At 39.9% G+C, this 25,163-nt stretch overlaps 1 protein-coding gene across 1 annotated transcript in view; it reads right to left on the bottom strand.

Moving 5' to 3' along the window:
• mylka (myosin, light chain kinase a) overlaps positions 1-25,163 on the bottom strand; it is a 184,388-nt gene that overhangs the window by 39,463 nt on the left and 119,762 nt on the right. The window contains exon 19 of the mRNA XM_055148384.1: positions 20,319-20,378. Coding sequence (XP_055004359.1) covers positions 20,319-20,378 — 60 coding nt within the window. The remainder of the gene's footprint in view (positions 1-20,318; positions 20,379-25,163) is intronic.

Raw genomic sequence — 25,163 nt, 5'->3', positions numbered from 1 at the left:
ACACTGTGGAACATTCTAGATCAGGGGTGTCAAACTCATTTTGGTCCGGGGGCCGTATCCAACGTATTTTGATCCCAAAGGGGCCGGATCAGAAAACTCATGTCATATAAACCCCAAAAATAACAATAAGTTCAAATATTTGTGCAGAGAAACGCAAATCTATTACAGAAATCTGTTTTAATTGATGAACTCTTTCTTATTATAATATTATAATATTATGAACAACCTGAAACTTTAAGAAAAATACAATTTCAACACAATGTTTTAACATGAACTCATATGCAAATAGGAATAAGTAAATTTTTTACTCTGCGTCCACTTTTCTCATGTTGGACATTTTTCTGATGAGGTCGTCACGGTCAACAGTCAAAACGATCGTCCTTTAAGAGCGTTTGGAAAGAGACAAGTCTTCATTTGTGCTGCTCTGGTGGGAGGGGCCACGTACAGAGACGCTGGAGACCAAATTACCAATATTTAAATAGAAAATATAATTAAAATATTTTAGTAGAAAATCAGCCGAGGGCCAGATTAAAGGTCTCGGAGGGCCGGATCTGGCCCCCGGGCCTTATGTTTGACATCTGTGTTCTAGATAAAACAATAATACTTCCACGGAGACAAGCAGGTAGCAGAAAACAGTGCACCTTTAAATCTCTCGCACGGATCTTGACAAACAACACCCCCACAGCTCACAATCCTTAACACCAACTGTCACATTTCGCAAACATCTCCCCGTCCAAGTCCACCAAGTTTCGTTTTTACAAGCTCGTAAGAACGGCGTTGTGCCCCGCTCGGTGATATGCCCATTTATACTAGCGCTTTTAACAAGAGGAGGACACGTTCGTACGGTTTTTGCAGATGAGCTCTTCCAAACTTGGGCCCTGGACCATGCGGAGGTGCTCTTCTTAAAAGGAGAGCGGAGCTGTGTTTAGTGAGCGCCGTGCGGAGGGAAAACAGTCGGCCCCTGTGCAGGAAAGACGGCCTTATAAGGAAGTGGTGCCGAGGGGCCAGTGTCAGGGCGAGGCTCGAAGACACTTATGTGCAACTTGCAACTTGCAGGAGCGTGCAAAAATACTGAAATATCGATATATCGTATTGTTTAATTTGATGATGCAGGATCGTTATCGTGAGCTGCTGTGTCGATTTATTTCTTGGAATATTTTACTAAATCATTTTGTGACAGCGTGACTATTGTGTTGCTCGTTTTTACAAGAAGAAAACTCATTTATAAAGGTGGGACGAGATATAATTTTCGAGAGACGAGAGAAAATATGAGACTTGGTCTACGAGAACGAGACAGGATGAGATTGTAACAAAACTTAGACTTAGACGAAACTTTATTGATCCACAAGTGAAATTATTTGGACACATCACAACAGAGGTGGGACCAAGTCTTTGTTTTGTGAGTCTCAAGAAAGTCTAAAGTCTATGACCTCAAGTCCGAGTCAAGTCCCAGGTCAAATACAGGCAAGTCCAAGTCGAGTCCCGTTTCACTGGCCCATAAGTCCAAGTCAAGTCCAAGTCCTCTGCTTTGAGCTCCGAGTCATTTCAAGTCTTTAAACCAAAGTACATCTTAGATTTTTGCAATTTATTTGACTTTAAAAATAAATTGTACTTGAAAAAATCATAGTATATTTGTATTTATATAGTATATAAGAGTTGTAGAAATTAAGTGAGTTACTTTTTTCTTTTTAAATGTCTTGACAAGATCTTAGAGTGAATCATTACGGTCAGAATAGAAAGAAGTTAGATTTAAAAGTGCTTCTCAAATCTTCTCAAATCACAGGTCTCAAGTCCGAGTCAAGTCCCAAGTCAAATACAGGCAGGTCCAAGCTGAGTCTCGAGTCACTAGCTCAAGTCGTCTGCTTTGAGTTTCAAGTCATTTCAAGCCTATAAACCAAAGTACAGCTTAGATTTTTGCAATTTATTTGACTTTAAAGATAAACTGTACTTTAAAAAATCGCAACATATATTTGAATGTGAGTATTTATAGAGAATATAAGAGTTGTAGAAATTTATTTAGTAATTTTTTCCTTTTTAAATGTCTTGACAAGATCATAGTGTGAATCATTACAGTCAGGATAAAAAGAATTCAGATTTAAAAGTGCTTCTCAAGTCACTGACCTTCAAGTCCAAGTCGAGCCCCAAGTCCCTTAGTCCATTTTATCAAGTCAAGTCTCACGTCCTAAAAATCGTGATTCAAGTCTGACTCAAGTCCAAGTCACGACTTGCAAATCCCCACCTCTACATCACAATATAATATAATAACAAAAAGTGAAAATATAAATGGTAATAATAAATTCTATATAAGTAACAAAAAAAATAGCAAGAAACAGGTGTCAAATAAGACATAATTATATAAATGTAAATGTACAAGTCAAAGATAATTCAAGAAAGATAATTCCTAATACATATATTTCACAATTTAGGTTCACAGTTTTGTATTTATTAGTTTTAATATTTTTGTTTCCACTCTAGTACTGCTTTTTGAAACTATACGACTTTTAACTCACCAACAATCCAAATATTAAGACAAAAAATTGTGTCTTGTGGCAATTTTGTCTCATGAGATCTTGTGGTACGAGATCTTGTACCATTCCTACTCATTTATGCAATCCTTTTGACATATTTACTGTTTTGATGATCGGGGTGTGCAAAAATATCAAAATATATATATAAATATATCGCTTAATATATCATTTAATGTGGTGATACAGTATCGATATCGTCAGCTGCTGTATTGATATATCGCCAAGAGTATTTTTTGGTGCATTTTAGACTTTTAGTATCACAGTCATTATTTAGCATTCATTTTTTATTAATCCGTATAAAAATAAATGGATTAGAAATTAATCTCTGTGTCAATTAAAATGAAAAAGAAGAAAAACAGTCAGTGTGTCATTTGTTCATTCGTTTTCATTCAAAATAAAACCAAAAATTAGATTTAGACCTGATTTAGTGCTGTTTTAGTCCTGATTCAGTCCTGGTTTAGTCCTCCTGGGTCAGTCTTGGGGTCAGTCCTGGGTCAGTCTTGGTTTAGTCCTGGTTTAGTCCCACTGGTTCGCTCTTGGGATCAGTCCTGGTTTAGTCCTGATTCAGTCCTGGTTTAGTCCTCCTGGTTCAGTCTTGGGGTCAGTCCTGGTTTAGTCTTGGTTTAGTCTTGGTTTAATCCTGGTTTAGTCCTGGTTTAGTCCTGGTTTAGTCCTGGTTTAGTCCCACTGGTTCACTCTTGGGATCAGTCCTGGTTCAGTCCTGGTTTAGTCCTCCTGGTTCAGTCTTGGCGTCAGTCCTGGTTTAGTCTTGGTTCAGTCCTGGTTTAGTCCTGGTCCAGTCCTAGTTCAGTCCTGGTTTAGTCCTGGTCCAGTCCTGGTTCAGTCCTGGTTCAGTCCTGGTTTAGTCCTCCTGGTTTAGTCTTGGTTCAGTCCTGGTTTAGTCCTCAGTCCTGGTCCAGTCCAGTCCTGGTTTCAGTCCTGGTTCCTGGTTCAGTCCTGGTTCCTGGTAGTGCGGTTCGGTCAAAGTCCTAGTCCGGCAGTCAGTCAGTTTAAGACAAAAGTTTAAACACAAAATCGAAAACTGAAAAAAATGAATCAATATCAGTTTTTTTCATTTTGGTTTAGGAGAAGATAGTTGTTTTTTTTTCTTTTTTCGTTTTCTTATTTTTGGGTTTATTTTGAAAAACAAATGAACGAATGACACACGGATTAAAAACCCTCACGAAACACAAGCAAGCTACTATCTCTCTCCATTATTCCCGTTTCACCCACTTTAACAAATGAAATGTATTATTCAAATGCCCTGAAGTCTCCATGTTTATTCAGTGGTCGTCGGTCTGGTCTCTGAAACATGAGCCAGTAAAACCAACAACTCTGCAACAACTACTTCAATATCTTTGGGTAGGTTTACTTTCCTTTCCATCTTCATGGAGAACAAACCAGACCAAGTTACAGGTAAGATCTGTGGAGAGGCAGCCCAGCCCCCAGTCAGAATCCCTGTTTTTCTAGGTATTTTTGAGCTATAAAACCACCTGTAATTGAATAAATGTAAATGACATGTCAATAGAAACAAGCAGGTGATGGACCCTCTACCAATCCATGTGTCATTCGTTCATTTGTTTTTCAATATAAAACCAAAAATAAGAAAATAAAAAACCAACTATTTTCTTCATTATTTGTAACCAAAACCAAAATGGATAAACAAAAATTTTTCCCTTTTTTTTCAGTTTTCGATTTTGTGTTTAAATGAATAATGGAAAAAATGGATAATGGCCGTTTCCTGTTTCTGTGACTTAAACTGCGATGCCGGACTGAACCAGGAAAAACCGTTTTCAGTCCTGGTCTTCCCAGTCTCAGTCCCGGTCTCAAACCGTCTGGTCCTGGTCTGGTCCGGCCTCAGCCCTGGCCTCAGTCCCGGTTTCAGTCCCAGTTTCAGTCCAGGTTTCAGTCCTCAGTCCCGGCCTCAGTCCCAGTCTGGGCCCGGTCTGGTCCCGGTTCAGTCTCTCAAACAGTCTGGTCCTGGTCAAGTCCTGACCTCAGTCCAGTCCAGCCTTAGTCCCAGTCTCAACTGTTCCAGACTGGTCTAAGTCCTGTCTCAGTAGTCTGAGTCCTAGTCTCACCAGTCCGAACCTGAACCCTTTAAATGTGTTTAACCGTGTTTCTGTGACTTAAACTGCGATGCCGGACTGAACCAGGTCTAAACCTGGACTGAACCAGGACTAAACCAGGACTAAACCAGGGCTAAACCGTTTTCAGTCCTGGTCTGGTCCCGGTCTCAGTCCCGGTCTCAGTCCTAGTCCTGTTCCCATTCAAAGTTCCGGTCTCAGTTCTGGTCCTTGTCCCGGTCTGGTCCTGGACTCAATCCTGGTCTGGTCCTGATCTAAGTCCTGGTCTCAGTTTCGGCTTCAGTCCCAGCTTCTCAGTCCCGGCTTCAGTCCAGGTCTCAGTCCCGGTCTGGTACCGGTCTCGGTCCCAGTCGGGTCCCGACCTCAGTCCCGGTCTCAGTTCAGGTCTCAGTCCTAGTCTTGTTCCCAGTCAAAGTCCCAGTCTCAGTTCTGGTCCTTGTCACGGTCTGGTCCCGGTCTCAGTCCCAGTCTCAGTCCCAGTCCTCTTCCCAGTCTCAGTTCCGGCCTCAGTTCTGGTCTCAGTCCTAGTCCTGGTCCCGGTCTGGTCCCGGACTGGTCCTGGTCTAAGTCCTGCTCTCAGTCCTGGACTGGTCCCGGTCTGGTCCATAATTAATTTAAACACAAAATCAAAAACTGAAAAAATCAAACCATTATCCGTTTTTTCATTTTGATTTTGGAGACAGATAACGAATAAAACAGTTGCTTTTTCGTTTTCTTACTTTTGCTTTTATTTTGAAAAAACAAACGACCAAACAATACGCGGCCCCTCTACCAGAAAAGCTCCACAGTGCAGCTTTAAACGCCGCGATGCCTGCGTGTTTATTCAGCGGCCGTGGCTCTGGTCGGTGAAACGTGAGCCCGGTGTGGCTGTAAACACGCTCGCTCGGCCCTGCACACAGAGGAGGGGGCGAGGGGCGAGGGGAGGGCGAGGGCGAGGGCGAGGGCGAGGGGACGAGGGGACGAGGGGGCGAGGGGACGAGGGGGCGAGGGCGGGTTTTGCGGGCGGGCGGGAGGGAGGCCTAAGCCGGGATGATAAAGATAAGGCGCGCTTTTTCCACTGCACACAAAACATCCATTAAACGTCCATACCAGCGCAGATTAACGGTTTGATGCTCGGGTCACGGGGAGGGGAGCAAAATGTCAGACATGTCCCGAGAGGGGAGGCCTAGAGTGACCCCGGCACAAACACGACTACAGCAGGTTTACTTCAGATATGTTTAAGTTTGTTATTGTTGTTGTTTAAGTTGTTTTTGTCTCATTCATATTCACAAATACACAAAAGGTGAACTGCAAAGAGTCATTGGTTTGTACATGGTTTGGATCTGGTTCAGTCCTTGTTTAGTCCTTTTTTTACTCCTGGTTCAGTTCTGGTTTAGTCCTGGTTTAGTCCAGTTTTAGTCCTGGTTCAGTTCTGGTTTAGACCTGGTTTAGACCTGGTTTAGTCCTGGTTCAGGTCTGGTTCAGTCCTGTTTTAGTCCTCCTGGTTCAGTTATGGTTTAGTCCTAGTTTAGACCTAGTTTAGTCCAGTTTTAGTCCTGTTTCAGTCCTGGTTCAGTTTTAGTTTAGTCCTGTTTTAGTCCTGGTTCAGTTCTGGTTTAGTCCTAGTTTAGACCTGGTTTAGTCCAGTTTTAGTCCTGTTTTAGTCCTGTTTCAGTCCTGGTTTAGTCCTGTTTCAATCCTGGTTCAGTCCTGGTTTAGACCTGGTTTAGTCCTGGTTTAGTCCTGGTTCAGGTCTGGTTCAGTCCTGTTTTAGTCCAGTTTTAGTCCTGGTTCAGTTCTGGTTTAGTCCTAGTTTAGACCTAGTTTAGTCCAGTTTTAGTCCTGTTTCAGTCCTGGTTCAGTTTTAGTTTAGTCCTGTTTTAGTCCTGGTTCAGTTCTGGTTTAGTCCTAGTTTAGACCTGGTTTAGTCCAGTTTTAGTCCTGTTTTAGTCCTGTTTCAGTCCTGGTTTAGTCCTGTTTCAATCCTGGTTCAGTCCTGGTTTAGTCTTGGTTTAGTCCTGGTTTAGTCCTAGTTCAGTTCTGGTTCAGTCCAGGTCTAAACCCGGTCTAAACCATGACTAATCCTGGACTTGAGAGAGAGAGACAAACAACACTGAGTTCATGACGATTGATGATAAATAATGATCAGTTTTTGTTACTAAATGATTATATGTGTCGGCAAACCTCATAGTCTCTTGATAATTTGGTAACATCACTTAGGCCGATGTTTACCTTTATCAAATGCCTCAACAGCTAAGGACTAAACCAGAACTGAACCAGGACTGACCTAGGACTGAAACAGGACTAAAACAGGACTGAACCAGGACTGAAGAAACCAGGACTGAACCAGGACTAAAACAAGACTGAACCAGGACTAAAACAGGACTAAGCCAGGTATAAACCAGGACTAAAATAAGAATAAATCAGGACTAAACCAGGTCTAAACCAGAACTGAACCAGGACTAAACCAGGACTGAAACAGAACTGAAACGGGACTGAAACAGGACTAAAACAGGACTGAAACAGGACTAAACTAGAACTGATAAAGAACTGAACCAGGACTGAAACAGGACTAAACTAGAACTGATAAAGAACTGAACCAGGACTGAAACAGGACTAAACTAGAACTGAACCAGGACTGAACCAGGACTGAAACAGGACTAAACTAGAACTGAACCAGGACTGAACCAGGACTAAACTAGAACTGAACCAGGACTGAACCAGGACTGAAACAGGACTAAACTAGAACTGATACAGAACTGAACCAGGACTGCAACAGGACTGAACCAGGACTGAACCAGGACTAAAACAAGACTGAACTAGGATTGAACCAGGACTAAAACAGGACTAAAATAGGAATAAATCAGGACTGAACCAGATCTAACTAGGACTGAACCAGGACTAAAACAGGACTAAACCAGGACTAAAACAGGACTAAGCCAGGTATAAACCAGGACTAAAATAGGAATAAACCAGAACTGAACCAGAACTGAAATGGGACTGAAACAGGACTAAACCAGAACTGAACCAGGACTAAACCAGGTCTAAAACAACCATGTACAAATCAGTGACTATTTGTAGTTCAGCATCTGTGCATTTGTGAATATGAATGAGACAAAAATAACCCCATAAAGTTTTAGCTCTGTGTGTTAAACATGTGTGAATGTGACTAAACAAAACTCCAGGTAAGTTCTGATTAGGAAACAGAATCATCACAGAGATCCAAAAATAGCAGAATATAGTCCCTTTAAAGGTGCTGTTTTCTGGGTTGTCTCCATGGAGATTTTACTTCTACTTGAATCACAGTTTTTTCCTTATAGAGACGTTATTGCTTTGCCAAAAATGTGCCAGACTATGGCATTGAACAGGCACGATGGAAACTATGGAACATTCTAGGCAAAGCAATAACATCTCCATGGAGACAATCCCGAAAACAGAAAAGTTACATCGAGCACATTTAAAGGGCCCATTGTGTTATTTTCTGAACGGTTAAAACTTACTTATGTTGTTTCTAGGCATGTAACAGTAACCGAAATATCGTGATATCGTATCGTCAAAGTTCTCAAAGGTATTCCCAGGTTTGACTACCCCAAATTTAAGACTTTTTAAACACCTTTTTAAGACCACGTAAATCGCGGTGTCAAACATACGGCTTTTCCAGCCCTCCAAGACTTTCTACTAAAATGTTTTAATTATATTTTAAAACCTGAAGACAGAATTTGCAATTTTTCGCACACCGTTCACAGTCAAAACCTCTGATGTGCCCACAGACATGCAACGAGAAATAATAGATTTACAGTTACTACCTTTGTGAGCAGGTTTTCTCAGTAATGAACATTAATAAAACACTCAACACACAAACATGTGAATGACATTCTGAAGACAGCAGTGACTCAGGACATGGTGCCTGATATTGATGCACTTGTGCAGGCTAAAAGATGCCAAGTTTCAGGAGCAAAAAGAAAACATGACTAAATTCTATGAAATATAAACATACAAGTTAATGTTAAAACGTTTTGTTGAAATAGCTTGTTTTTTTTTAAGTTTCAGGTTGTTCATAATATTATAATATTTGTAAAAGAAAGATTCATCAATTAAAAAAGATTTCTGTAATAGATTTGCGTTTCTTTGCACAAATATTTGAAGTTATTGCTATTTTTGGGGTTTATATGCCATGAGTTTTCTGATCTAATCTGAAAGTAGGTTGGATATGGCTTCCGGACCAAAATGAGTTTGACACCTCTGACTTAAATGAAAATTAAGACCAACATTGCACCTATTATGTGTGCGAAAAATACCAGATCCAGTTCTAATAATGACCAACCAACTACCAATACTATATCTAGAATCTAAGGCTATGTTTATATGATGGCAGTCTGAACAGGAGACACAAACTTGACATCACGTCTTCACTTTTTATCCGCGTTTAGACGAGTGTTTTTGGGTGACGCAAAACTGTGTGGAATTGGATTGGGTATGCATGCCAGGCGGCTCGGTGGTGACGCTAGGTCAGGGGCGGGCAAACCTTTTGACTCGTGGGCCACAAAGGGTTCTAAAATTTGATGGAAGGGCCGGACCAGGAGCAGATGGATCGAGTGTTTTGGTAAATCCACCTCATAAGAGAAATTGAATTGAAAGTCATTACAAACCATTACAACTTTTACATTATAAGTTATTTAAGTTCGGAGGGCTGGATTAAAATGATTAAAGGGCAGCGTTTGGCCCCAGGGCCGTAGTTTGCCCACCGCTGCACTAGATGGTGATGTATGTGACGTAAACGCGTACGCGACCTGAGCACATCTGACCAGAGTTTTGCGTCTTGGGCAGTGTTTACTCACCGCCGCCGGCACCTGAAACCAAAGTACTGTTTGCGCATACTCCAAATTAAACCTTCATTCGCATTATGTGATTTCACGTTGTTTTTTTTCCCTCCCTCCATTTAACATTGCACTGCAGCTCGGTTGAATATACAAAAAATAGGCCGATGAAATTTAAGACCTTTGTGAAAAAATAAGACTTGCACAACGCAATTTAAGACTTTTAAAGGCCTTAATTTAGGAACATGAAATTTAAGACCTTTTTAAGACTTTTAAGACCCCACGGCTACAGTGCAATAATATCGTGGACCATCACAATCTCTTTGCTTAAAATTATTATTAGAGTTATGGTGCAGCAATAGTTAAAAAAAGACAGAGAGAACTACACAGACCATGATCCTTTGCTCCATATCACTGTAGACTACAAGAAGAAATAACAGTTGTAAGCACTTTTAAGTCTTAGTTCTTTGGATTAAATCTTGCCAAGGCATTTTAAGAGGAAACCAGAGGGACCATAACTCTTAATTTAAGCAAAGAGACTTGTAATTTGATATATTGTGATGGTCCACGATATTACTGTGAGAACTTTGATGATACAATATCACGATATTTCGGTTATTGTTACATCCGTAATTAAAACAGAACAAAAACAAGCATAATATGAGCCCTTAAACCTTCTCATTTGACAGCTTAAATCCTGTATCAGTGAGTCCAAGTAGACCAAAAGTTTCACTGTTGAGCAACTGCCTTGTGCAAAATTTCACTACATGAGCAGTGGAAACACTAATAAACAAAAGTGGAGACAGGAAATGCACTGACCACTTGCTGACCTCATTCATCACTCCCCATTATGTTTTTTTTCTGGTGTTATGAACGCAAATCTACTACGACTGGAGAGCTCACCACAAGCAAGTCATGTCTATGGACCAAGTTACTGCTCAGATCTATGGAGGAGTGATCCCATTTGAGAACATCATTTCAACAAGAACACACATTTGTCAAGGTATTTTTGCACAATAAAATCACCTGTAAATGCAAGACAGTTTTAATGGCATATAGTGGGACATTTCTAGTCAGGCTGGTGTCACTTAGTGCCTCCGCTCAGTTAAATTTCTCTCTAGCGACTAGGTCAGGAATTGGAATACAATAGCTGCTTCACAAAAACCCCGGAAGTGCGAGTTTGGGCACCAGCCAATCAGCGAAGAGTCATATATTCTGTGTTATCAACGATTCCCAAAATCAAGGATTTAAAACAGAAACAAAGAGAATGTTTCGTGAATTTCATCAAGGAGAAAGACGTTATTGCCCTTCTTCCTACGGGATTTGGGAAAAGCTTCATATACCAGTGGCACATTACATACGTCACAACCAAATACCAGCGATGATAAAAAGTACCTGCCTACTGTCGAGCGAACGAATCCTAATACTGCGAGGTCAGACGGTTTCTACGAAGTGAAACCAGCTGATGAATCAGGCTAGAACATTCCAGGCACAACAAAAAATATGTTTAAGGAGACAAGCAGGTGGCGGACCCTTCCCTTAAAAGATTACGTATTGTCCCAAACTGATGAACTCGCAAAAAGATGGGACCCCATTTTAATGTAATTGATCAGGACTAATGACAAATATATTTTATATATTCTCAATTTATAAATTTTGATTACAAATGATTTGCCAACATCTCGACCAGTCAAAAGCTCTCGCAAGTTTTTTATTTTGTACTTTTTATACACATACAGAAGACATCAAAATAGTGTATGACACAAAATGTATGAAATTATGGAACAAAAAAAGGGTAAATATCTATACTAAATATTTTTCACCAAAGCAAAGGGTGATTACTTGAGGATTTGAATATATAAAAAAAATATATATATATATATATATATATATATATATAATTTCACTATATAATTCCATATATCTTGTGTCATATATTTAATGTCTATGAATTATTATATGAAATGTAGTAAAAATGAAATGGTGTGTCCAAACTTTTGACTGGTAGCAAATATGTTAATCTACTTTTCTGGGCCCATGTAAAAAATAAAACACATATTTATAATCTGGGCGGTGTATGGATTAATGTTTGCTCTTCAGAATGACTTGACCTTCTTAGTTCAGATTAGAACTCAATATCTGTGGAATAAGATCGTGTGATGAGATGGGCTTGGCCGTCTTCCCTCTGTTATGTAACATAGTAAATAACTTAGTACAAATATGCATCTTGTGTCTAGTGTGGTCTCTGTATTGATTTATTTCAGGAAATGTCCAAATTGTTGTTTTATTTACAATATCAAACACAAAAACACACACCATGTCTTGAATTCAGAATATTAATACAGATTTTTACTGTTTTAAAACACGCTTTTCACAATCTTCAGAGAGCAAAGCGGATTTTTTTGTATCAACTAGCATGCCAACAGTGCACTTCCTGATTCTCAGACAATAAATCACTTATAATTAGACGCAGACAGTACACCGCACACTTATTTTCAATGTCAGGAGCTGCTTATCCGAGACACATTTGGCTGAAATACAAGGAAAAAACTCTAGTACTCGTCCTTTAAATCAAGTAGTTGGTTGATATTTTTCTAGTATTTTTGCACACAATCATGCAAAATAGTATTTATTAAAGACCAAAAAACGAAAACAATGTGCAACTTCTTCCGAGTAGCATGAATAAACTTATGAATATACTAATAATATTATAAACTTATAAATATTATGTCATACTTGGTTTCTACTACCTCACAATGTTAATATATAAACAATCTACAATAATAAAAATCTACTTTGTCTATTTTTGTCCTGGTCTACATGTAGATCAAAAAACCAAATGGGTGCGAACAGCGGCTATGAGACGTTCAGGCACGTTTAGTAATTTAGGATTGGCACAAAAACTGTGCAGCTATAAATACTAATATAAACAGCTATCACACACACAATTACACATTTGACCTAGATAAGCAAAATCTCATTCACACTGACCATTTGATTTTCAGACACTGCAGGACTTTGCTCATTGAAGCTCTGGCAGTTTTTACTTTCACTTTAACATGAGAGACCAAAACAGTAGTTTATCATCGCTGCTGTTAGGTACTGGTGCCCATTTGTGCGTCCTATTGCATGTATTTTTATATCTACTGTATTTTCCGCACCATAGGGCACGCTCATAAGCCTCCAACCCCATCAAAACAACGACCGCGCGCCAACAATCCAGAGCGCCCTATACACGAATCCACTCGGGTGTCCCAGCACGACTTCAGTAAACTACAATGCCGAACCACCCGCAGAACACGCAAACACACACGGAGCAGACAACGACCGCGCGGCGAAAAACACCCACAGACGCACTCATCACTCCACGCCGACGAGGAACGGAACGGAGGAACGAACCGAAAAAGCGAATCCAACGTGCCGCTTCTAGACACGACTGAACAACTGAGTCACTGCGAACACGCCGACAAATCCGTTGGTCCCAGACAGCACCCTCCCTACACGCCACAACTGAACAAAGCCCAGAGTCACCGTGAACGCCACAAACAAACAAAACCACTGACCCATCCAACTGTTGTGTTTCCTTTAAAGTCCGGTGCGGTTTATTTGTGAAAAAAGTTTGAAAATAGAACCATTCTATGACAGTGTTCCCTCCGTGCACCTGGGCACGCGCTCGTCGCCTTGCGTGCTCCCTTGCCTTGGCTTCAGCTCTGAGAAGGCTGCACCGTGCCTGTTCACTGATAGCCTTTTGTGTTTGACCTGGTGGGACCGGCTGTCCTGGTTTCGCTTTTGTTTGGGGAAGTTTTTTTTTTTTCCTTTAGGTTAATGATGTCCGCACCGGCTTCTACAGCCCTGTACGGGTTTGGCTCGGTGCCTCATCCTTTTGTTCTGTTCGGCCGCCTCACTAGGTCCATCTCTCAGTTGTTACTTTGTTTTTGGGCACGGGAGGGGTTTAAGCATTTTTAAAGTAAATTCAAATGAACTTAAAAGTAAAAATGTTTACTTTTGTAGCCTTTTTGCCTCTTGTGTCCTCTTTAATATGTTTGATCCACCCGGGTCATAACAGCTGCTGATCTAAAACAAACGAGAACACGTCCAAACAAATGTCTATATTATTTGCCAGGCTGTTTCTTACCTCATGCAGATGAAAGCCTCTCCTGCCTTACTATTGTTCTTTTACTTTGCCAAACAGCACCACACGCTTTGAAAACACTTTACAGAGACAAGTGGATCATTTAGTTCTGAATGTTTTGAGAATTTTGGAGAGGAGGTCTTCTGCATTTGTGGTTGGATCGTACCAAGTTTGGACAAAGGTTTTTCACGCTCGATGGTCCAATTCCAGACCCTTGTGGATTTGAACAGAATATAGAAGAGACTAGCTGTTTAGACAACAATATTTTTATGGGTACAAGTATTAATTTCTGTGTAGTAGCGGTTAGACTTGTGTTATTGGGATATGGGACATTAAACCATAAAACCTCAGTTGTAATTTCCTGGTTTAGGCCTGTTATCCTGTTTTCTCGAGAACACAGTGGGGGAAACACTTGCAGCCATTATCCCTGTATCCACGCCGGTCTTTAGTGGAGGTGTGAGCTTAGAGGGCGTTAAGTCCCCAGGAGCAGACCTCGGCGGGGGGGTGGAGCAGTGCCCAGAAGCGTCTCGTGATGGAGAACTTAACACTTGGCTGGAGTCAGTGCTTAAGAGTTCACAAGTGTTTATGAGTCTCAGGCTTCACACCAATGAAGGAGAACTAAGGACCCATCCTGGATAAGAACTTCAAACGGAAGCACAAAACAAAGCCAAAATAGCCATAGAAGATTTTCCACAGAAGCTGACGGGAGACAAAAAAGTACTGCACGAGCATGAATGTCTGTAGAACTGTAAACAACTGCACACCCTGAACTAGGTCTGTGAAATACGAACTGGAACAGGTATAGACACTAAAAAGAAGTCACATTCACAGGATGGAAATGAACCTTTCCTGAACAGCTTTAGAATGATCTTGAGCTCTAACATAACAAGTATAAGACCACTATGGAACATATCTGGATGACTGAGGGATTACACAGATATAAGACCACATGGTAGTATAAAAGAAAGTACCGTATTTTTCGGACTATAAGTCGCGCTTTTTTCATGGTTTGGGTGTTTCCTGCGACTTATACTCCGGTGCGACTTATATATTAAAATGTTTGAGTGAAGCATGGAGAGGCTATAGTCTTGTGTGTCAGTATCTGCTGCTCCTGTTCCTCCTGTACCACTGTCACTTTGCTCTACTGCACATGTCTCCTGCAGAAAGAGCCTCTGTCCTGTCTGTATCATGTCAGTCGATCGCACCATTACTTCTGCACCACTGAAAATGTAACATTTAAACAAACTTATAAAGACGACTGAGAAGAGTGAACACAAATGCCCCAAAAAGAAAATCAGATTTTGCAGATTACAAACTGCAAATCGTAAAATCTGCCAGTTGAAAACGGTAATCGCAGCAGCAGAAAGAAAGTTTGGAGTGAGCGAGAAACTTGTGACACCGGGAGGATGCACCATGAAACTTTCCCGAAGTCACTGGATGGATGGACAAAGCCTGGACTTCAGTGACACCGAAACCATCCTGTCGAGATTCAGAAAGACCGGAATAATTCTAACTGGAACTGATGCTGATTCTAACAACAGCTACACAGAAGAGGAAGCGGTGCTCAGTTTAGCTTCGGAGGTCGCGGAGTTGCTCAGAAGTGACACCGAGGATGAAGAATTGAATGGATTTTAGTGATTTGGAGTGAGATGGAGAGTTTGTTAAACTTGTTCTGTTCTGTTGTTTATGCTATAGTTTATCTGAAGAACTGTTCATATGTGACGTTAACAGTCTGTTGTTCTCTCTTCTATTGTTTTTACTACAACTTGACTTTTAAGATGAAATGTCAGTTCCTGGTCTCTGAGCTTATACAATAAATTCCCCCCAAAAAGTGTGATTTATATATGTTTTTTTCTTCTTCACTACGCATTTTTTTGGTGCGACTTCTACTCCGAAGCGACTTATAGACCGAAAAATACAGTACTATGATTTTGATATGATTTTATGTTGAAAAGCACATTGTATTGTCTAAAAGAGGGTTTTTTTTAATCATCATTACAGCATCAGAAACCGCACTGAGTATCGCAGCTATTCCTTAGTATCAAAATAGTTGGATAGTTCAGAATTATGACAACACAAACATGTTCCGAAATAAGATTCCTGTATTAGTTTGCTGATTCAGTCTTTTTGTCAATTCATCTCAATGTTTCAGAATCCTATAATTAAAACATAAAACGCAAATCACAGTTCTGTATTTTTCCCCAAATCCCTTCACTCTAAGCCAAGGCATGAATGCAAACCAGACGATGTTGCTATAACTGCTCCTGATAACAACTTGTGATAAGACTCTCCATCCCCGGTCCACGTAAAAACATAAATTTAGTTTAATGCTCAATGGGACCTTAGTTTAAACTGAAACATTTTGCATAACAGCAGTGAGTCAGGAGCTATCGGGGGGCTGTGAGACACTGAGCTGGAGGTGGCAAGATGACGGAGTCTGTTGCGCGGTTATTTTGAGGGTCCTGGCCTGGTTTGTGAATGGCCAGTGTTGGGGAGTAATGGATTACATGTACCAGCGTTAAGTAATCAGAGTACAAATTATGAGTAACAGTGGATTACATGGCAGTATTTTCCTGTTTTTCTAAAACCATGTCTAAACCAGGTCTAAACCAGGACTAAACCATGACTAAACCAGAACTAAACCAGGACTAAGCCAGAACTAAACCAGGACTAAAAACCAGAATGTCTAAACTAAACCAGGAACTAAACCAGGACTAAAAACCAGGTCTAAACCAGACTAAACCAGGTCTAAAACCAGGACTAAATAAAACCAGGTCTAAACCAGAACTAAACCAGGACTAAACCAGAACTAAACCAGGACTAAACCAGAACTAAACCAGGACTAAAACCATGTCTGAACCAGGACTAAACCAGGACTAAAACCCATGACTAAACCAGGACTAAATCCATGTCTAAACCAGGACTAAATCCATGTCTAAACCAGGACTAAATCCATGTCTAAACCAGGACTAAATCCATGTCTAAACCAGGTCTAAACCAGGAATAAATCAGGTCTAAACCAGGACTAAAACCATGTCTAAACCAGGACTAAATCCATGTCTAAACCAGGTCTAAACCAGGAATAAACCAGAACTAAAACCAGGACTAAACCATCTAAACCAGTCAGGTCTAAACCAGGAATAAACCAGAACTAAACCAGGTCTAAACAATATGACACTAACAGTAGGGTGGACATACTTTAAGGCAGCAGTGATCTCATATAAAAATAATTTCTCTGTCAATAATATTTTTAATTTGGTTAAGGAAAGAGTGGACTTTTTATTGTCTTTTAGCAGACAAAACATCTTATGTTACGATTCTAGTCTTTGCAGCAAACAAAAGTCTGTTCATGGAGACTTGGGCTCAGCCAATTTGAAGAGAACAAACAAGAATTTTCAGGATGTGGTTGTTACATTCATGTAGTTTTAAAAAGCATGACAATATCAAGTAATCCAAAATTTTCAGATTACATTACTCACTTTAAGCAACTTAATGGACTACGTTACAAACTACATTTTGAGGTATGTCATCTGTAATGTGTAGGGGAATACATTTTAAAAGTCACCTTCCCAACACTGTGAAGCACAATACAACACAGAAGGGATGGGCACACCGGTGTATGAATGTGTGTTCTATTATGTAAAATGCATAAGGTGGAAAAAACTTATAAAAATGTGATGTTTTACTAAATTACATGGTGCAAATACAAAAGTGCAATTAATTATTAAATGGTAATTACAGGAGCACTCTGTCGTTCTACTTTATAATAAGATTAATCCAATTTATTTACCAGAAATAATACAAAACACGGCTTCAAAATTCAAAAATCCCTGTGTTATATGTAGGAGTGTGCACAAATATGGAAATATCGATATATCGTTTCGTTTAAGGTGATGATACGGCATCAGTATCGTGTACTGCTCTATCGATATATATCGCCAAGAGTAGTTTTTAGTATATTTTTCTAAATTATTTTGTTAAAATCGTTACAATTAGCATTTTTCATATGAACTTTGCACAAAAAGTGGTTTAACAAAGACTTTTAGTATTAGCCTTTATTTTTTATTGAACAGTATCAAATCGATTTGAAATATATCGTATTGAATGGAAAGTGCACTGTATTGAGGTATGTATCGTATCAGCAGCTTCTTAATGATAGACAGCCCTAGTTATATGTAAATGTGCTGTAAAGTAAAGCCGTGGGTCTTGTCTATTGTACATTAGTGATTGGGGAAACCAGAGCACATAGAGTCAACTCCTACAGAAGCTGAAATTCTTTGTTCAAAAACATATTAACAATGTACTGGCCTTTTCCGGTCACTACTAAAGAATCTCAGCACCATTAAGTGTGACAGAGGCAAGAACAAACAATGTGTAACTTTTGACTGTGCCAAAAAGTTCTATTCCACTGAATCAGACAAATACTCTGCTGAATCCAATGCCACTGTCTGCAGTTACACACACGAGTTATAAAACAGTATTAAATCGCATCTAGACACTAAAATCTGATTCATGTTGGAGGCTTTGAGGATCATTTGGGGCGAACCACTATCACATTTTTTGGGATTGCACTATTCTGAAATCTTATTGGAGTCAGACAAACCATGTTTTTGGGGCTAAATCGATGTTTACTTTTGAGTGTTTATACTTGGGAGATGTTAATGTCCAAAATTGGAGAAATTATGATAAAACGTTATTAGCAATCCTTCTTGTAGTAAGCAAAAAAAAAAGCCATTACAAGAAAATGGCTGAGGACAAATCCTTCATCAATAGAGGAGTGGGTAGAAACAGTCTATGAAATTTATGTGATGAAAAATCTGTCTTTCCAAAGGGACTTTTTTTACGAAACATACACAAAATGGAGTATGTGAGTATATTTACCTAGGACTTCATCTGAAAACTTATGCTATACACATCTCACATCTCGATTAATATTTCAACAAATGACTGTAACAGCACTCTTCTCCTCTGGGTTTTTTGTTTTGTTTTGTATAATTGAAAAAAAAATAAAAATAAACTGTAAAATCTGCAGTTTTTTTCAGATTCCTCGCATCAGATTTGCAGTTTTCATGTCACCTAAATCATTTTAAAGGTACTATATTACAAAAAAATTACACTTGTGAGCTATAATCCATGTTATAATGTTGTTACCTCCTCAAAAACAGACCTGGAATTGTGTTTTGTTTCATTCACACATGTTTCAGTTACTCTTTATTATTAGTCTGTCTACATCTCCAAAGCTCAAAATGCTCTGTTCCACCTTGTGATGTCATGGAGTGGTAGTTTTCAAGTTAACAGCTACTTTTACCTTTTGTTCAGGAGGTGTATGGAGTTTATTACCACATGACATCACAAGGTGGAGTAGAGTGTTTTCAGTTTGAGAGAAATATGCAGGATTTGTGTGTTAAATGTGTGTGAATGAAACAAAACTCAACTCCAGGTCTGTTTGTGATGAGAACAACATTATAACATAGATCAGTGGTCTCCAAACTTTTTTGGCCCACAGACCGGTTTTATGTCAAACAGTATTTCACGGACCGGAGGGAGGAGGGGGGCTGGGATTCTTTTCGGGACATTCACAGGGATTTTCACGGACCGGCAGCGCTCGGAAGGAGATGGCATGGTTGGCATGGCTTAGTCCTGGTTAAATTCTGTTTTAGTCTTGTTTTAGTCCTGTTTTAGTCCTGTTTTAGTCCTGGTTTTAAACCTGATTTTACACCTGGTTTTACACCTGGTTTAGACCAAGTTTTATACCTGGTTTTACACCTAGTTTTAGACCCGGTTTAGACCCGGTTTAGACCTGGTTTAGACCCAGTTTAGACCTGGCTTACACCTGATTTTAGTCCTAGTTTTCGTTCTGGTTTAGTCCTAGTTTTACACCTGGTTTTACACCTGGTTTTACACCTGGTTTAGACCAGGTTTAGACCAGGTTTAGACCAGGTTTAGACCTGGTTTAGACCTGGTTTAGACCTGTTTTAGTCCTAGTTTTCATTCTGGTTTAGTCCTAGTTTTACACCTGGTTTTACACCTGGTTTTAGACCAGGTTTAGACCAGGTTTAGACCTGGTTTAGACCTGATTTTAGTCCTAGTTTTCATTCTGGTTTAGTCCTGGTTTTACACCTGGTTTAGTTTTGGTTTAGTTCCTGGTTTTAGTTCTGGTTAAGAGGCACGGGAAACACTGGAGGAGGCACAGTGGGGGGGTGTGGTTTGTGCTTTTGTGGCCTGGTACCAAACGACCCACGACCCGGTACTGGTCCACGGGGATTGGGGACCCCTGACACAGATGATAAAATAGCGTAATATAGTCCCTTTAAACGCCCAGAAATCTGAAAATAATCCGATTTTGGTGTAATATAGTGTCTCCAAGCTTTATTTCATACATCCTGATCTCACTACATCTACTCCTCACATTCCAACAACAACTTTTCCCCGCAAGTCATACGAAAATCTTGATGAACTGACTAAAGAGACAGCCGTAAACCCCGTAAGCCGCTCCCTGTCTGTCGTGTATATAACATTTACGGGGTGAGCGACCTGGGGGCTGATGGGAAACGCGATCCTATCATACAGAGGTAGGAATAATAACATGACAGTGATATACGCGCTGATGGTTCCAACGATACACAAAGCGCTCGAAAATAGCCCCGCGGCCCTCTCTCCCGCTCCCTCGCTCTGCGCTGGTGTGTGTGTGTGGGAACCGGCCATCCCAGCCCGCACGGCCATATTGGGACAAAAGGAAGGAGTCTGCCGAGTACCGCATATTTTGGAAACTCACTCTCTGAAGTCGGAGTCGCCTTCTTGGACTTCTTGTCGGCCGGGGAGTTCTCCGCCGGGTCTGTGGAAAGAGGAGCAGAGGAGGAGGAGAGGATAAATTATTAAAGGCGCTGAACCGGAGTTTGACAGTCTGAAAAGGCCCAAGTTACGCTATTTTCTCATTTTTAAGCACACAAACACTGAATATTTAAACATTCTCTTCCACCTTGTGATGTCACGTGGTAATACAGGAAATGCTCCACTGTGTTTTTAAACTCCATGCACCTTCACTAGAATTATGTGGATAATTTCAGACCTGGAATTGCCAATCTCTACTGAACTAAAGGTAAAAAAAGGAGCTGTTAACTTGAAAACTACTACTACATGCATGACATCACAAGGTGGAACAGAGCATTTTGAGCTTTAAAAATAGACAGACTATAAAGCATGTTTACTGAAACAAAACCAACTCCAAGTATTTTTTTTGATGAGGTAACACCATTCTAACAAGAGTTGTGTAAAACAGGACCTTTAAAAAAAAGAAAACATAACTACCGTATTTTTCGGACTATAAGGCGCACTTAAAATTTGTGAATTTTCTCAGAAATCGACGGTGCACCTTATGTATTAATTCTGGTTGTGTTTACTGACCTCAAACCGATTTTATGTGGTACACAGCACTCAAAAATCTGTTAAAATGTTTTAGTACGACTTTGGTAAGAAAGAAGTCGAGTCCTGAGTCCTGAGTCGTGTCCTTTAGTCCGACAAAAGCTGACCACATCAGTGCACAAGGGACGAGTTTTTTTCAGTGCTTATAGTTTATGCAAATTAGCCAAGTGGTTTTAAGTTTCATTTCTGTAAAACGTAAACAAATGCGCGCAAAGGTGCATTAAACACATTATTACTCAGTGAATATTTGAGTCCTCGTAGGATATAAACAAATTTAAATAATCAAACCACATTCATAATCAGGGTATCCCCAGGTTTGACTACTCCAAATTTAATACTTTTTAAAGACCTTTTTAAGACCACGAAAATGAACCCTTGTGCTATCCTCAAAGGGACACAGATGTACCCCTCTGAGGTTAAAACAGTTTCCAAATAAATAAAGAGCATAAGCACAACAAGGCACACGAAGAACGGAGACAATGTAAGGCCAAGTCACGTGGCTGTTATGTGACCGGGTCAAATGGATGGTTAGGGTCACAATTGTACACTTCTGAATCCCTTTGAGGATAGCACAAGTGTTAAGACCAACATCGCACCCATTATGAGGACGAAAAATATAAGATATAAAATAAGACTTGGACAACATCATTTTTAAGGTCTTAATTTAGGAACATGAAATTGAAGACCTTTTTAAGACTTTTAAGATGCCGCGGCTAACCTGATAAAACACATTCACAGGGAGCCAACGCCGGGCAAATTACGCCACGATCTGACAATAGATCGTGGACGCCTGGACTAAGGGATCAGTCTCAAGTGCCGTCCGTTTGTTTCGCTTAAAATGCTTATGTATGAAAACAGACGAGAGAATTAAACATTATTGATATTGCGCCTTATAATCTGAAAAATACGGTAGTTATTTTTAAACATTTTGCAGTTTATAAGCTCTTTTCACAATTTTCAGAGATTAGTTGAGTTTTACTGGCAATCCTAACAGCAACTAGCAAGCTAACCGTGCACTTCCTGACTCTCAGACAATAAAACAATAAACAATATTTTCCTTTATACGATATATCTGCTCAGAGACAAGATACAAATCCTCAAATACATGGAAAAAAGTAAATCAGGTACAGGCCCTTTAACACGTCAATAAATCCTGCGTCTGGTGGTTCGCGTTACGTTTTATTCCAGGGGAGCGGTGAAATGTAGAAGTTTTACTACAGATCTCAAAGTGAAATAGTGGCAGGGGCGGGCCTGTCCTGTCAGATTAGAATGTAAAGTTGCCAGTGAAATACGAGGTTAGTGAACCAAAACGTTTGGAGGAAGTTCTTTTATTAGTTTTCTGTTCACTTTGTTTTTATTAGTTCAGGAAATACAAGCGCAGATTTTGAGATTCCTGAGAAATAAAATATCAACAAATGTTTTAATACTTAGGGAAGAGATTCAAAAGTAATGGACTATAGGTTTTGTTTTTACCACATTTACTTATTTACTTAGATCTAGCTAAAAACTCATCAGACAAGAACAAATTTTAATATTAAACAAAAATAGAAAAGGGTTTATGTATTAATTTGTAATAACTATGGAACAAACTAGATATAAAGCAAGGTCATGAAAGAAAGAAAAACAAAAAAATATATGTAAAAGGAATTAGTCAATTGTATGGTCTTTGGATAATAATCAAAGTACGCAACTACATATTCTGAGTGAAAATGTAAACTTCTGCACATGGGAGGGTAAGATACTACTGCCTAAGGACTCCTGTTGTTCCCAGTGGTCTCCCATCCAAATACTAACCATTTGGAGAATACTGTAAACAAATTATTCTGTTCTGAGAATCAAACTAAAGAAAAAATGAAAAAAACAGATAACGGTTTGTTTTTTCAGTTTTTGATTTGTGTATTGTGTTTAAAAGAATAATGGAAAAAAAAACGTTTCTATAACTTTAACTGCGATGTCGGACTTTTGCGCGGCATACAGACTGAACCAGGACTGAACCAAGACTAAAACAGGTCTAAACCAGGACGAAACCAGGACTGAACCAACCAGGACTGAACCAGGACTGATCCTAGGCCTAAAACAGGATTAAAACAGGTCTAAAACCAGACTAAACCAGTTCTAAACCAGGACTAAACCAGGACTGATCCTAGGACTAAAACAGGATTAAAACTGGTCTAAAACTGGACTAAACCAGTTCTAAACTAGTTCTAAACCAGGTCTAAACCAGGTCTAAACTAGGTCTAAACCAGGTCTAAACCAGGTCTAAACCAGGACTAAACCAGGACTGAACCAGGACTGATCCCAGGACTAAAACAGGATTAAAACTGGTCTAAAACTGGACTAAACCAGTTCTAAACTAGGTCTAAACCAGGTCTAAACTAGGTCTAAACTAGGTCTAAACCAGGTATAAACCAGGTCTAAACCAGGACTAAACCAGGACTAAACCAGGACTGAACCAGGACTGACTGTCGGAACGGGCCCAGAGGTGTGCCCACGTGGACTGTCGGGTGATCAGGACTGAGACCTGGACCAGACCGGGACCAGAACAGGACTGAGATCGGGACTGAGACCGGGACCGAGACCGAGATCTGAGACCAGGACCAGACCAGGACTGAGACCGGGACCAGACCAGGACTGAGACTGGGACCAGACCGGTTTAGTCCTGATTTACACCTGGTTCAGTCCTGGTTCAGTCCGACGGGAAATGGTCGTTATTCGTTTTTTTTTCCATTCTTCATTTAAACACAAAATCAAAAAAACTGAAAAAACAAATCGTTATCAATTTTCTCATTTTGGTTTTGGAGACAAATAACCAAGAAAATTTTTGTTTTTTCGTTTTCTTATTTTTGGGTTTATTTTGAAAAACGAACGATACACGGATTCTCCAGGTCTGTTTTTGATGAGGAAACTACATTATAACGGAGATCAGAAAATAACATAGTCTGGTCCCTTTAACTGCTACGTGCACGTCCAAACATCCACCGTGCAAACACAATTAATTTGTCCTGAGTGAACTGTGACCCCAATAACAGAAGCCTACTAATGTTTTGGCTCATTTAAAAGAACATTCTGATATAAAGTCCTGTTTGCTTGTTTAAATGGCATTCCCGTAAGCTCCGCTGCTAACGAGCCATTTCCAGGAAAAAGTTTGGTAAATAAAGAATTACAGTTTGGCATAATTACAGGAAACTCAGGAGCAGCTGAGTTCAGAGAGGAATCCTCGCAGGACAAACAACATTAGGTTTAATATAATGTGGAATTTAAAAAGTATCTCTGTGATGCAGCAGGTCTTAATGCCAGATGCCCTTCCCGTTACGGCAAGTCACATGGAAGAGCTCGGGGAATATCGGTTGCCACAGTGGGGCAGAAGAGGCTCTAATGGTTAGGAAGAGACACCTTGGCACCTTCCTTTTATTATTATTATTATTATTATTATTATTATTATTATTATTTGTATTATTATAATTCTAAGTTGGAGTTTGTGAGAGCAGAGTTTGTTGTTACTTCATCAAAAACATACCTGGAGTTGTGTTTTGTTACCTTTAGTTCAGTAAAGACTGGCAACACAAACACAGCGAAGCACCTCCTGTATTAGCACATGACATCACAAGGTGGAACAGAGTGAATTTGAGGGAAGAACTACGGAAGCCGAGAGGGGTCACAACAAACGCAAACGCCGCAACAAATGCAAATGCGACGACACAACAAAAAAAGCCACAACACACCAAAAAAAGCCACAACACACAAAAAAAGCCACAACGCACCAAAAAAGCCACAACACACCCAAAAAAAAGCCACAACACCCAAAAAAAGCCACAACACCCCCCCCCAAAAAAGCCACAACACACCCAAAAAAAGCCACAACACACCAAAAAAGCCACAACACACCAAAAAAAAAGCCAACAACACCAAAAAAAGCCACAACACACCAAAAAAAGCCACAACACCAAAAAAAGCCACAACACACAAAAAAGCCACAACACACACAAAAAAAAGCCACAACACACAAAAAAGCCACAACACACCAAAAAAAGCCACAACACACAAAAAAGCCACAACACACCAAAAAAGCCACAACACACAAAAAGCCACAACACACCCAAAAAAAGCCACAACACCAAAAAAAGCCACAAACACACCAAAAAAGCCACAACACAAGAAAAAAAAAGTCACAACACACCAAAAAAAGCCACAACACACC

This window comes from Boleophthalmus pectinirostris, unplaced genomic scaffold (assembly GCF_026225935.1).
Source record: "Boleophthalmus pectinirostris isolate CB_2022bp ecotype Guang Dong unplaced genomic scaffold, ASM2622593v1 HiC_scaffold_1, whole genome shotgun sequence".
NCBI lineage: Eukaryota > Metazoa > Chordata > Actinopteri > Gobiiformes > Gobiidae > Boleophthalmus > Boleophthalmus pectinirostris.
The sequence above is the reverse complement of the archived record's forward strand: the minus strand, read 5'-3'. Positions and strand labels throughout refer to the sequence as shown.